This window comes from Astatotilapia calliptera, chromosome 15 (assembly GCF_900246225.1).
Source record: "Astatotilapia calliptera chromosome 15, fAstCal1.2, whole genome shotgun sequence".
Lineage (NCBI taxonomy): Eukaryota > Metazoa > Chordata > Actinopteri > Cichliformes > Cichlidae > Astatotilapia > Astatotilapia calliptera.
In genome coordinates this window covers 8,800,460-8,813,360 of record NC_039316.1, presented here as the reverse complement: position 1 = coordinate 8,813,360, position 12,901 = coordinate 8,800,460, and the positions used below count along the sequence as shown (strand labels likewise).

At 41.4% G+C, this 12,901-nt stretch overlaps 1 protein-coding gene across 8 annotated transcripts in view; it reads right to left on the bottom strand.

The window, feature by feature from the left end:
* Window positions 1-12,901, bottom strand: part of nhsl1b (NHS-like 1b) — a 101,570-nt gene that overhangs the window by 34,761 nt on the left and 53,908 nt on the right. Inside the window, exon 1 of one of the 8 annotated variants that reach the window (XM_026142745.1) lies at window positions 8,025-8,352. The exons of the other annotated variants lie outside the window; for them this stretch is intronic. Coding sequence (XP_025998530.1) covers window positions 8,025-8,337 — 313 coding nt within the window. The 5' untranslated portion in view covers window positions 8,338-8,352. Of the gene's footprint in view, window positions 1-8,024; window positions 8,353-12,901 lie in introns of those variants that run through there. 8 annotated transcript variants of the gene reach the window in all.

Here is a 12,901-nt window from a genome sequence, read left to right as displayed (position 1 = left end):
GCAACATATGTGATTTTCAATAACTTACCACAGTTAACTGCTGTGCTATCAGAAAAAGATTGCACGTCATTGCCAGCATGACACCATTCAGTCCCAAACCGATCACAGACTGACTCTGTCTCATGGCAACATTTTGAAAGGTTTTAGTGATAGAGTTGACATGTTTGAAAATCTAATTTTGCAACAAAATTAAAAAATAAAGTGACATAATTTTATCTTATTTGACAAAACAGATATTGGGGACATGTTAGGGACATAATTGACTTTACCTGTAACCGTTTCTCTTCTTCACCTCTCAATCAGGATTAATTCCTCTGCCAGCACTTAAGTCAGGTTACACCACGCGCAATACCAGGACCCTGAAACTGAAGCAGCTGACTAGATCCCAGCCAACATTAATTGCATTTTTCGCACCTCTGTCCCACCTACTTGACATGTCCAAATGTCTTCTGTAAAACTCAGTATTGTGGTATGACATCAGCAACTGTCTGCAAGCTAATCATTAAAAGCGCACTACAAACACAAAATGTTCTTAGCTGACTAGAAGGTCTGAAGTCACACAACGCTTAGGCCAAAACCATAATTTTTGTGTTGTACATATGCATGTAATTTTTGTAACACAGTGGTGTAAGACTGCACTAACCCAGGGAGGGTTATACGTGCATTAGGATAAGCTCAGAGTTCACTGACTGACGTGTGTCAGTATCTGTAAAACACTTGTACACACCGAGAAGCTGCGATTGGTGCTTTCATGTGACTTATCGATCATATATGGGCATGAATTATGTAGGAGTTTATATGTGAGCGCACATGCGTGCATTAAGCCTGTGTTCCTCCACTGATAATCCTATGCTGAGACCTAGTCTGGGAAAAAGCACAACCCCAAATCCATTTAACCCCTCCTTTCCTCCATCTCTCCCCGTCCCTCCCCCTTCTGTCCCATCTGAGCAATAATGGAAAGAGGGATGGGGCCTTTAATAGAAAGAGCAGACCTCTCTTGCAGGGAGTGCGCCCTCCTAATGGCCCACAAGGGAAACTAGTGTAGCTCCCTGATCAAATAATCCCAAAATTTAAAACCGCTATTATTCCAAATTAGATTCCTTGTGACACCTCATGTGTCTCTTTTTGTTGTAGATAAACACATGCACAGTGGCTAATAGGCAGATAATTGAATCCAAAGTCTTTCAGGCAATTGCAATAAAACCTTCAAATATTTTAATTTAGTCTCATAAATTAAAAATTATATTGGGTATAAGTGACGCTGTGCAGATGAGCAACTAGGAAAACGAGGAAATCGCTGTAAATGCTGCCTGTTTTATCTTTAGTGCAGCTGTGTTATCATGCCACCTTGTGGTGAATGAAAGCAGCAACTGCACGCTTCTCTGGAAAAGTAACCACAATAGAGGAATTTAACTTCTGCTACAAACAAACAACATTAACGCCAAAAGCTCCCCTGTATTTTCACAAACAAGGAAAATAGCTGTAGCTTCCCGTTCCCTACATTCTTCTCTCTTTTTTGTCTCAACTCTAATCCTTCTATGCATGAGGCATGGAGGGGAAAAAACCCCTGAAAAGGAGATGTTGCCATGGTGAGGACAACTCATTAACAAGACAGATTTAAAGAGGCTCTTAAAAATCACTTTCTCTCTTCCCTCTCCTTTTATAATCAGTCTCTTTGGGGGGACATGAGCTTTTCAGAGGCTCGGCTTTGCTCTCAGAGGCTTAATTGAACCTCCAGCTGACTGGGACACAAATAAGTTCTGGTGCTGTGGAGAAGGTAGGAAGAAGGAAGATTGGAGTTGGGGGTGAACAGCGGGGAAGCGAGGGGTCTGTGAGGCTGGTTAGACTATTGTCACCAGATTTCTCTTTTGTTTTGCTCACTGGTATCTTTCCATGAGGCTGAAATTTTCATTTAAATTGGTTTTTAAATGCAACAGCAAGCTGCAGGAAAATCTTACAGGTAACAACTAAAAGTCTACGTCCCGCTTTGTGGTAGCAATATTGAAGTAAATAGTAACCAAATACGCCCTTTTTTGTGTTTTACACAAGCTGCATTTTAAAAACAGAGTAGTCAGGAATGTAACTGCATGTACAGAAGGGGGAGCAGACTGGTCAGTAGGGCAAATGGGGCCAGAAACCTCAGAGAGCCAGACTCGAATCAGCATGAGGTGGAAAAAAGCTCCTGCTAATAGCAGCTCTCATTAAAGAAATGAGCTGTGACCGAGGTCTGTACGGCCAAGCGGTGCTTAAACGCACTTATCCTGCACTACGGCTCAATTAGATTTTTCAATTACTAACAACAAGCCCGCTGTAGAACTGCACGAGTAGAAAGACGAGGGCAAAAGCTGTTGCCGAAGCAAACGGCCCAGATTAAAGTCTTCAAATCGCATTTGTTTCTAAGACCTGCGGGCATTTTTAGAATGTTAAGAAAAACTTCTGCGTTCACTATCAAATTGAGTTTTAGCCGTTTTGTAAATAGATTCTTATTTATTTGCCAGTGAGCATGTGTTTCGTTTTACCGCACGCACAAGCCCGACTGAAATGAACTTAAACTTATCACCATGAATAATCAAAGGCCTGCCAAAGACTTACATAGACTGCCTCACTAGATTTATTAAAACCTGGAGAGAAACATATACACAAACAGCTAAACACTCATTTGTCTGTAAGGAGGATGGATATGGAGAGTGTGTCAGTGTACGATTAAACTGCAGAAGCAAAAAGGAGGAAAGAAGAAGAAGAGAGAGACAGAAAGACAAAGCAAAGTGCTAAAGATCTGCATGTATCATCTCAACAAGGGCAGGTGCAGAAGATGACACAACCACCAGGAGGCTCCATACGTCAACAGGGAAACAAGACTTCTTGCCGTCTTGTCTTCTTCAGTGAACCCACTACAGTAAGTGTAGGTTCACAGAATAAGGGAAGGAAGAAAAGCAAGAAGAAAGTCCTGAAAGTAAATTAAATTCCCTGTAAATGATAGTAAGATTTAACATTTTCTATTAAAGCTAACCAAGCCCTCTGCTGTGTCACAGCTCCCACAGTTTCTCTGCTTTGACACATTTAGTCAATGAAAGGATAAATGTCCCCACAGACCCCAGTGATTATCCAGCCAATATGTCCTGATGTAATAATCAAGCCATTAAGTAAAACTCAGTTGTTACACATATGGGGCTCTGAGGCCCACTTCCACCTGATCCCTCCTTCTCCATGACTCAGTCCTCTCCTCTCTTTCTCTCTCTCTCTTCTCCTGCATCGCTTTCAAGTCCTGCCGCACTATTAATCTCAGCCCTGAGTGTGTGGAAGACCACAAAAGGCATGCTAGTTTACTACTGATCTCTAGTTTTGGTGATTTGCATGTGTGAGCTTTATTTGACAAATTATGATGTTCTGTAGCATAAAACCAACTCTCCCACACCTTGTTTTCGTCAAAAAAACAAACAAAAATAAAATGCAATGAATGACTTAAAAACACATCCATTTTAATTCCTTCATTTAAATTTTATGTTTATTTAAGTAGAGATGCACAAACTGTAATTTTTCCTTTCCCACTTTTCCTTCTAAGAGCTTAAACTGACAGCAAATCAGAATTTCTTCAAAGCAAAATATTGTTTTCATAATAAAAAAAATTATTGAACTGCAATAAGTAAGCAGATTTTCTCTCACTTAAATGACTGAAAATGAGTTGCTATACACTCACCTTTACCTGACAGATTTTATAGTAAGCTTTCTCTTTTTCACTTGTCTTGTTCCCTCTAATTGCTGATTCTTTGCTAATACCGAGGCTGCTGGTTGGTGGTTGACTCGGAGCCCTTTGTTAGCCTCTTTAAAATGCCCATCTTCAGCTGCTAATTAGTTTGGTTGCTATGAAAATGTTTGTAGTGGTCCTCCTAACAACAGGTTACTGTGTCTATGAATACGCACGTCACATATGCATGAAACGGACCGACGTGTAATCGGACACACGTGAGGCTAAGAGGCCAGTCACCGGTTTGGACTGAGCGCACTGGAAATCATCTGATTCTGGCCCCCGGCTGGTCAATGGTGCATCTTTATATTTAAGGTTTTTTTTAATGTATATGTCAACAAATACATTAATAAATATGGAACATAATAATAATTAATGGAACATAATAAAGTAAAACACAGCTGTGATAATAATAAATGTCTTCTTGTGAGAGTTACCAGGCTGCTGTAAACTATATTGCGCTCCGAGTCATTTTCTATGTTTCCTCAGCGGTCGTGTGGTGAATAAAAGAAAGATTTTGGAGGTTAATTTGAGCAGACACAACCACCATGCTCGAGCAAATAAAGAACAGTGCTAATCCAAATACACTTAATTGAGACAGTAACATCTGGAGACCACCACCAGTGTCAAATAAGCGTCAAATACAAAAGGATGAGTAAAAAGAACTGGGCAGGGAGGAGTCTGTGGATAAAGACGCAGACAAACTTCCACACAACTGAATCACCTCTCAATATATGTCAGTGATTAGTTCATGAGCCCTCGGTCACACATGATGGAAGAGCACCTGTTTAACCAGTCATTGGAAAACCATTACCTATTAGGCCTTTAACAAGCTGAGAGGTCTCCATCTGTTAGATTCACTGCATTAACTTAAACCTACTTTATGCCATACTCGCATAAACATATCCAGGGATGTGAACAGGAAATATGTGTGCTGGGATGCTCTAGCATTTATTTTCTAAGTGGATAAATGGAAAAGAAAACATGCAGATACACAACCCAGACAGTAAACAGCATTAAAGGCTTCATTAATGAAAGAGAGGAAAGTGGAGGTGAAGAAGATTGAGATAGACAGGGTTGCAAAGAAAAACAGAGCCTTAACCCATTTTTACAGTTGAATGACCCAAAGCAACCCCTGACCCTCAATTCCCAAAAGTGTGTGTGTGTGTGTGTGTGTGTGTGTGTGTGTGTGTGTGTGCATAAGTGAGTGAGTGAGAAAAAAATCCCCCTCTTTTCTTTATCTCATTAGGCTGTGTGTGTCATGCTCTCTACTCCATTGTTCTGCTACCCCCTAACTGCTAGTGTGTGTGTGTGTGTGTGTGTGTGTGTGTGTGTGTGTGTGTGTGTGTGTGTGTGTGTGTTTTGAAATAGCCACAAAAATAAAATAAAAAAAAAATACCACTTGTGTTTTGTCACAAAATACAAAAAAATCCCAGAATCAAACAAGACCACATTGGGGCGTAAGAGTAAAGTAGTGATTCCTACTCAAGAGTACAAGAAATCCAGAAGGTGCTTTTAAACCATCTTCTTTTAATAAGATTTATTATAAATCCCAATTTGTTTGTTATTCAAGTATATTTAGTTCATTTCATTACCTACAAGCCTGGAAAAAACTACCAGTAGGATTAATACTGGATAGACTAAGTAATGACCTAAAGGTATAAATAAAAAGTTTTAAGTGAGGTGCTAGAAGTACCTAACACTACAGGTTAACATTAGGGTGAGCAAAATAATGGTATTAAACAGGTGATAGTGACACATAAATTAATGGATAGGTGAAATCTGATGAGCTTTCCTGTTCCCTTAATGATAAGTTTTTGACAACTCAGTGTATATCATGTGAACAGTTTACTGTTTTTTCCACGGGTAGCTGTATAGGCAGAGACAACCACCATCAGGAAGTTTGTTCTACAAGCTGGCCTGAAACATGACAGAAGCTGCTTATTTTAGGGAAAAAAGCTTAAAGGGTTACTCATAGCAGGCTTTCAAGGGGTCGAGAGTTAAAGAAAGATTAATGGTTGAAGCAGGAAGATAATAGTAATGAGCATTTGAAACACTTAAACATGTAGATTTTTAGAAATTGCAAGCTGAGAGTCGTCTTCACACCCAGGAGTTTTTGAGGTTCAGTTAAAGTTTAGGAACTAATTAGGTGCATTCTGGGTAGTTTTAGAAAATTGGGGGAGAATAATGACAAGAAGAGAAACACTCTTTTGCTTTTGTCTTTTGGTTCACTGAGCACAGAGAGCAGTGAAGGTGGGGGGTGGGCTGTTTCTCATCTCAACTCCTTGATGTTTTGATTCAGATGTGTCTCCAAACTCACGGGTTTCATCTTAGTCTAAAAGATGGGAAATGCGTGTGAACGTACCACATAAAGGAAGACGAGGATAAAGAGCTGAGGCTGAACCCAACCCTCCAGTTCCCACTGCCAAAAAGATATTTAACCTAACTGATTCTCAGCAGAGCTTCCCCTATAAACGCAGTCAATCCATTTCATTTGGCCTCATTCAGTTACTCTACAAGCATGGTTTCCCTCAGGTGCACTTCCCTCGGGAGCCATTGGCAGTGACTGGTCGATAGTTGAATCTGACTTCCCACCAAGGGATTATGGGGCATCCGGTTGAACACCTGCTCCACTTCTGAACTGATAAAAATTAAAAAATAAATAAAGGGAGGGTTGGAGGAGAAGCCTTATAAAACATATGCAGGGAAAAAATGCTGGAATCACCCTTTGATTGCCATATACACAAAAAACTTTATATTTATAAAAAGAACTGGAGAATCATGTGTTAACAAAGGAAACAATAAAAAAAATATCCCAGAACAACAACACAGAACACAGGGACAAAGACACAAACACACACACAAAAGGCATATTAGCCAAGTTCCAATTTGTGAGTAAGAGGGTTATCCGTTCAGCCGTGCATAAACACAGACGGGCAGGCTGATTCAACCTACAGAGCCCGGACAATACTGTACCGACGGCAGCAACATCTTGAGCTGTCACGGCGTGTTAGTCAAAGCAGGCGTGAGGAAGGGCCACAGTCCTGTGGAAGCATATTGTTATGCACACATATTGGAATAAATGGTTTAGTTTTAGCTGTGCATACATGGAGAAAAACTTTAAAAGAGTAATTGGAAGACCAGTGGATGGACAGAAAGACTCAAAATGGGCCAATAAAAACAATAAAAGTTATCAAAGTTGGATTCTCAGGAAGTCTCTGCCTTGCCTACTTCCCTAATGGCCTCTTCTGTTTTATATTCATAGATCCATTAGATGCCACTGAGCTGCCGTTTAGGAAATGTGGACACAGGTCAGTCTTTTTGTTATCTTTTAACACTCTTTCCTGCCGCCCTGATGGCTCCTTTATGTAGTTCTGAGGTGAAAGTGGGTCACCTTCATAACCCCGTCAGTTTCACTTCCATCACCCCCTCATACTGTCAGCTCTCTTACATTTCCCTGAAGGCCTAGCCCATCACCTCCAGCTGCTAGCTATTATGTCTTGTTCCCAGGGGTGGCCACCCAGAGGAGCATCTTCAGTTATGTCTGTCCCAAATGACAGTGAAGCATAGTCTAGATGCAACCATGCACATGGGACCAAATGATCCATGCAAATATATGTGTGAATGAGTAAGTACAGGCTCAAACTCATGCCCAAGGTTAGTAGGAAAGTCTTAAAGTATGCACACAAGCAACTAGAGATAACTCAAAGCATTTTACTTCCTGGAGAACCTGTCTCATACATGAAAGGTCAAAGGTCTTTTAGGTCACAAACACACAGAGATGCACATGCAAAACCAGATGGCACAGATCTCTCAGATACAGCAGGATGGAAATACCCTAACAAGACGCGACAAAGCCTGGCTTTGTGAAAAAAGCTTCTATTGCATCTGCTGTGATCCTGGCACTGTTACATACAGCGTATCATTATCTCCTAAAAACACTTCAGGTGACTTAAACTCTGAAGCAGGAGCCTGTTCTGCAGCCAAGTCAAACACCACAATCATTACAGTAGCAAAACAGCATTGTAGTGCCAACAGCAACTACTACCTGGACACTGTAATCACAGTGGATTTCAATTTAAGACTCATATCATCTTGGAAATACACCCAAATATCTTTTAGATAATTAAAAATATCTATTTAGTATTTGTTTAGAAACTACAAAATGAACAGCTTTCTAGTACAAACCAACAGTCATTTGTTGTTTTTGTTTTTTCTTTTCTCTAAAAAAACAAAACAAAACAAAACAAAAAAACTGCCGACTCTCTTTAATCTGTACCTTTGCCATCAGAGGAGGGATGCTTTTTCCCTGGCGAGCCCTTAGCCACAGATCCAAGCAACGGTTTTGGTGTCCAGAGCGAGTCCTGTTTCTGGTGGACTTTTGACACAGAGAGCAGACGTTTATGCAGGCAGCCCTCTGGCCTGGCGGGCCTGGGGCTGGGGACGGCCGAATGCTGGAGGCTGTTCCCCATCTTGCTGGTGGGCTGGAAGGAGCACAGAGTTCGTTTCTGGCCAGGGGAGTCCTCATAGCAGCCCCTGTGCAAGCAGTTGACCACCGGCTCCGAGGAGAGGCAGTGCACGTATGTGATCATCCCCTGCTAAGACCTAAAACCCCCCACCACCTGCCCTCCCCTGCTCTATCCAGGACCCAAACCCCCCCCCCAACTACTCCTCCTTCGTCTTACACAACCCTCCTTCTCTGAAGCCTCCACTTGTAGTGTTGGGATGGACGGGTGAAGGGTGTATGTGTGTGGAGCCCCCACCTTCAATTCCAAACTCTCAATAGGCCCCCTCCTCTCTTTCTGGAAAGACAGGATGGACGTTTTTGCATCCCACAAGGGAGCCAGTGCTCCCTCTGTCTCCTCCTACTGTTTTTGTCTTTCCTCTCTTTCTCTCAGGGGATCCTATTGACTTACATTGATTTGCCTGACAAAGAAAGCTGCGCTCCGTGTTCGATTACAAGATTTATCTCCAAAACAAATATTTCACAGAAGCATTGCAGAATAAAACTATTGAAAAACATGACTGTTGGTTGGCTGTCTTGAAGAAATGCTGGCAACTTAAAAAAAACAAAAACAATTCTGACCCTAAAATAAGACCACAATAACATTTCTAAATAATCCAAAGACGCAAAAACTAAGGTTTAGAAACTGAAAATGTCTGTGGTTAAATCGTGTTTTCTTCTACAATATATGTCCTTTGCAGAAACCCAGAAGCATCACCACAAATTGTGCAAAAAAATCTGCCAATTGTCAAGAAACTATTTGAGGTCCAAAGACTAGAAAAAAAATCAGTCCATCCAAAAGGGTATTCAGCCAAGCTTTCAGCATCGAAGAGCATCCTCCTTCTTTCTTCGATCTACAGGAGATAGAGCATCAGGACTGTCCAGTGGCATCCACACGGTATGTCCTCTGGACTCCTCCTCCTCCCTCCTCTTTCCTCGGCATTTCTGTTCTAATCTGTAAACCCAGATTATCCAGCCTCCAGGCCTCTGATTGTGACAGACACAAACCACAGATGGACACCAGGTTGCAGATAATAAAGTACATCACCTCAACTTCACAAATGTGTGGAAGTTCAGGAAGACCTGACGTGCTGGCGTGTCAGTAGGTTAAACTCGGATGACGCAAACTCAGACGTAAGACGCATGCATGTAGGCCACTTAAACTGCTGCCTCAGATTTAGCCCCACATGACTGCCGTTACTAAGCAGATATTCACCTGAAACCATCATGAAGCATGCACACACGAGGAAGGCGACAACTGGTAAATGCAAAAGGATTTAAACTCAAGAGGAAGCTACAGATGACCACAGGTTGGGGATTTTTAGATAGCGGTGAAAAACAGTTCACTGTAAAGACGGCAGCGACAAGATTAAAAGATAAAAAACAAAGAAACAGATTGCAGATTAATAAACACGGCGAGCCACTTGCCTGCCAGGTGAGGGTGTGTATAATCTTTAATCTGCTTGGCTGTGAGTGTGAGGTAGGTTAAAATTATTTGAGACGCTCAGATTAATTAACAGGAAGATGGAGTGACACTGAACTGAAGAGTGGGTAATGAACAAGTGTAACAAAAGTGAATGAGAGCTCAAACACAATTTGGGCTAGTAAACTGAATAAAAATGGGGTTAAATGGAAAAGAGTAAGGCAAATAAAAAGGGAGAAATTCATTGATAGCACCAAAGGTAAATGCCTCCCTCTGGTGGTGGCTTACACCTGTGCTGCACAACACATCTAAGCTATAATCATCAAAACTATTAAACCTTTTTTTTCCAGAAAAAAAACAAAACAAACTCTGTGGTTGAAGCCTCTCCCTCTGCGAGAACCTGCTGAACATATTTGTGGTTTGAAGACTTGAATCTCAGAAATTGGATTAGACACCTTTTACTATTTTCACGTTTTTAATAGATAACCTGAAAAATAACGTGCAGACTGATTCATGAGAGTTCTGTCAGTGCACAAATCTTATGCAACTTTGGTGGAACTGTAGCTGTGATCCTGCCAAAGCCACAGCAGATAGCTAGAGGCTAGAACAGCCATTACTGATGGTTATCATTTCCAGCGCATGATGAGGCAGCCAACACGCAAGCTGATTACAAAAACCAAAACCACTGTGAACACACACACACACAACATAATGAACAAACCACAGAATGCGTGCGCGCAGCCACAAAGCCCAATGGGCAAGCCAAGCCAAAAGATTCTGGCTGTGGCTGCACTTAAACTGCACTTAGCGCCGTTGTTGCCCTGAATCCATACATGCATGGAGACAGAGTGTGTCACCAGGCCCATTGAGAGAACAACATCAGGGGGTGTGAAGTCATGCAGGCCAACACAAGCAACACAGTGAATGGGACCGTCATCACAACAGGGGATGTTTCAGTTGTGACAAAGAATCATTACAACCCTTTTACAAACAGGTACAGCACATGTATGTGCGCGAGAAGAGATGTTTGCGAATATATGTGTGTAGTTGATGGCTGCGTATTGCCTGGCATGCACTGCGGTGAGTGTGTCACATTCCACTGATTATTAGCGTGTGTGTGTGCGCACCTAGCTAGTGAACAATGTAAAAGTCACACGGGAAGGGTTTGTGTGTAATAATAGATAAATTACACAAGTGTGTATGTACACTAACTTTTGCACATAGATTCTATGTGTGTGTTTGTAGCCGGGGGGGGGGGGGGGGTTGGACAAGAGGAAGGCTTTGGGAAGGGGACAATGGTAGCCATGGAGACGCAAAAGGTCTGAATGGAGTGAGAGGAGCACCTGCATGCTGAGTTAGTCTTCTGTCTGGGGAAGTCATCCACTTGCGGGTGAAGTTTGAAAAGACAATGACCGACTCCCTGCGGACAACAAAACACTTCCAGCATTGTCCCAAGAAGAAGAAAAAAACAACTTCCCATTAACACTCGCTTGCTAAGAAAGTTTTTTTTGCATTACTATTGTCTCAAACTAGAAAAAAGACACAATAAGACCCCGTTACTGAGTCCTACATTTTTCCAAACCTCTAAACTTTGCCCCCAAAAAGCTATTGTTTTGAAAACTCTTTTCAGAAGACAGAAAGCTCACTGGGTTCCTGGCAGATCCCATTCACAGGCCACTGGAACTTAACGCTCTATTGTTTACTTATCAAGCCCAAGATCTCTTCTGCTACGACTTGTTTACAGAGGTCAACAACATCCCATTGTGAACTTCCTCTCAAACTCCCATGCTCATTTACATATTAAAATGATTGATTTACGACCAAGTCATGTATCGATCACTGACAAAACCTGCAATAAGCCATCTACCCACGAGGCCATTGATCTCCAAGCTACATCTGTTTTCTTTTTAACTAAAAAAATTCTAGCTAAAGTCTAGCAGGCAGCACGAGTGGTCTGACTACATTTTCTTAAAGTGTGACTCAACAAACAGCTAGACGTTGGTTTTAGATAACATTTAAAATCTGACTTTGCATTGTAGCTCTTGACACACGATCCTTTTCTATCTACTTAGATTAAAATGCAGATGGGAACAAGCAGAAATATCTTCATGGTTACAACATGTTGTCGTTTTTCACATTAGGTTAAGTGCTATGTCACCAAACTGGCTTTAAAAAAGGTAGGTCAGATATCCTAAAGTCTTTCACAAGCCATGTTTTACAAGCCAACTAACCCTCAAGTAATACAAACAAACTGTTGCCTACATGTTAACACCTCTCTCCTGTCCGCCTCTTTTTCCCCTTCACCTGCCACACTGAGTGTGAGAACATCCATCAACACTCCTAACCAGAAGGCCAGGGGACAGGTAGTGGGTCAGCCTCCGGTGAAGAGGTCACAATGTCTCAAGAAACACAGCACTGGTGGAGATGTTACTGGAGGACTGTCCTCTTACAAGTTCAAGCAAGTTCACAAGGTAGGCTGTTTAATGATTCTGGGAAATAAAGGTAGTGGACAAGAATCTGTTACTGAAAACACAAGTGCACATGATACCTTCACGTGTTTCAACATGAAAATAGTAACATACAACTACAGTGCAGGAGCTTAAATAGGTCATTACTCTATTTTTCTGCTAGAGATCAATGTTTGTAGTTTTTAATGGTGATAATCTACAGTAAAGTGCTTGAATGCCTTTGACATGTGGGGCATGTGGGAAACCTGGAACTCAGTTTACACAGATTCTACACCAAAAAAAATTTTTTTTAAATTAAATGCCACCTTCCACTCATCACCCATGCATGTGCCAACAGCTCAAAACCCAGACTGAAAAAAGACCACTTGCAAAATATACTTTATTTTTGAGGCTGAAAAAAATCCTCTGTGGAATTAAGAATAAAGTCATTGCAGTTTAAAAGCTGAATTTTCTGATGACTAACTTCAATGAAGTTTTGGTTAAAAGCTTGAAAGTATCTGAGTAACACTGCAGAGTCATACGGTCTATGATGACGGAATATTTGGTCGTTAAATAAGCATCAGAATATGTCACAACTGCTGCCCACTATAAAAGAAAAACATATGAAGCATCTGTAATGAGTGAACTGCACACAGGAGAGCAAAATAAACCCCAGAAAAGTCAGGATCAAAAAGTAGATATAGCCTGAGATGCCCACAACTAATGCTAGTGCTAATCAAGGCTTACATTCATCAACATGTAACTTTCTATATCCCCAACCC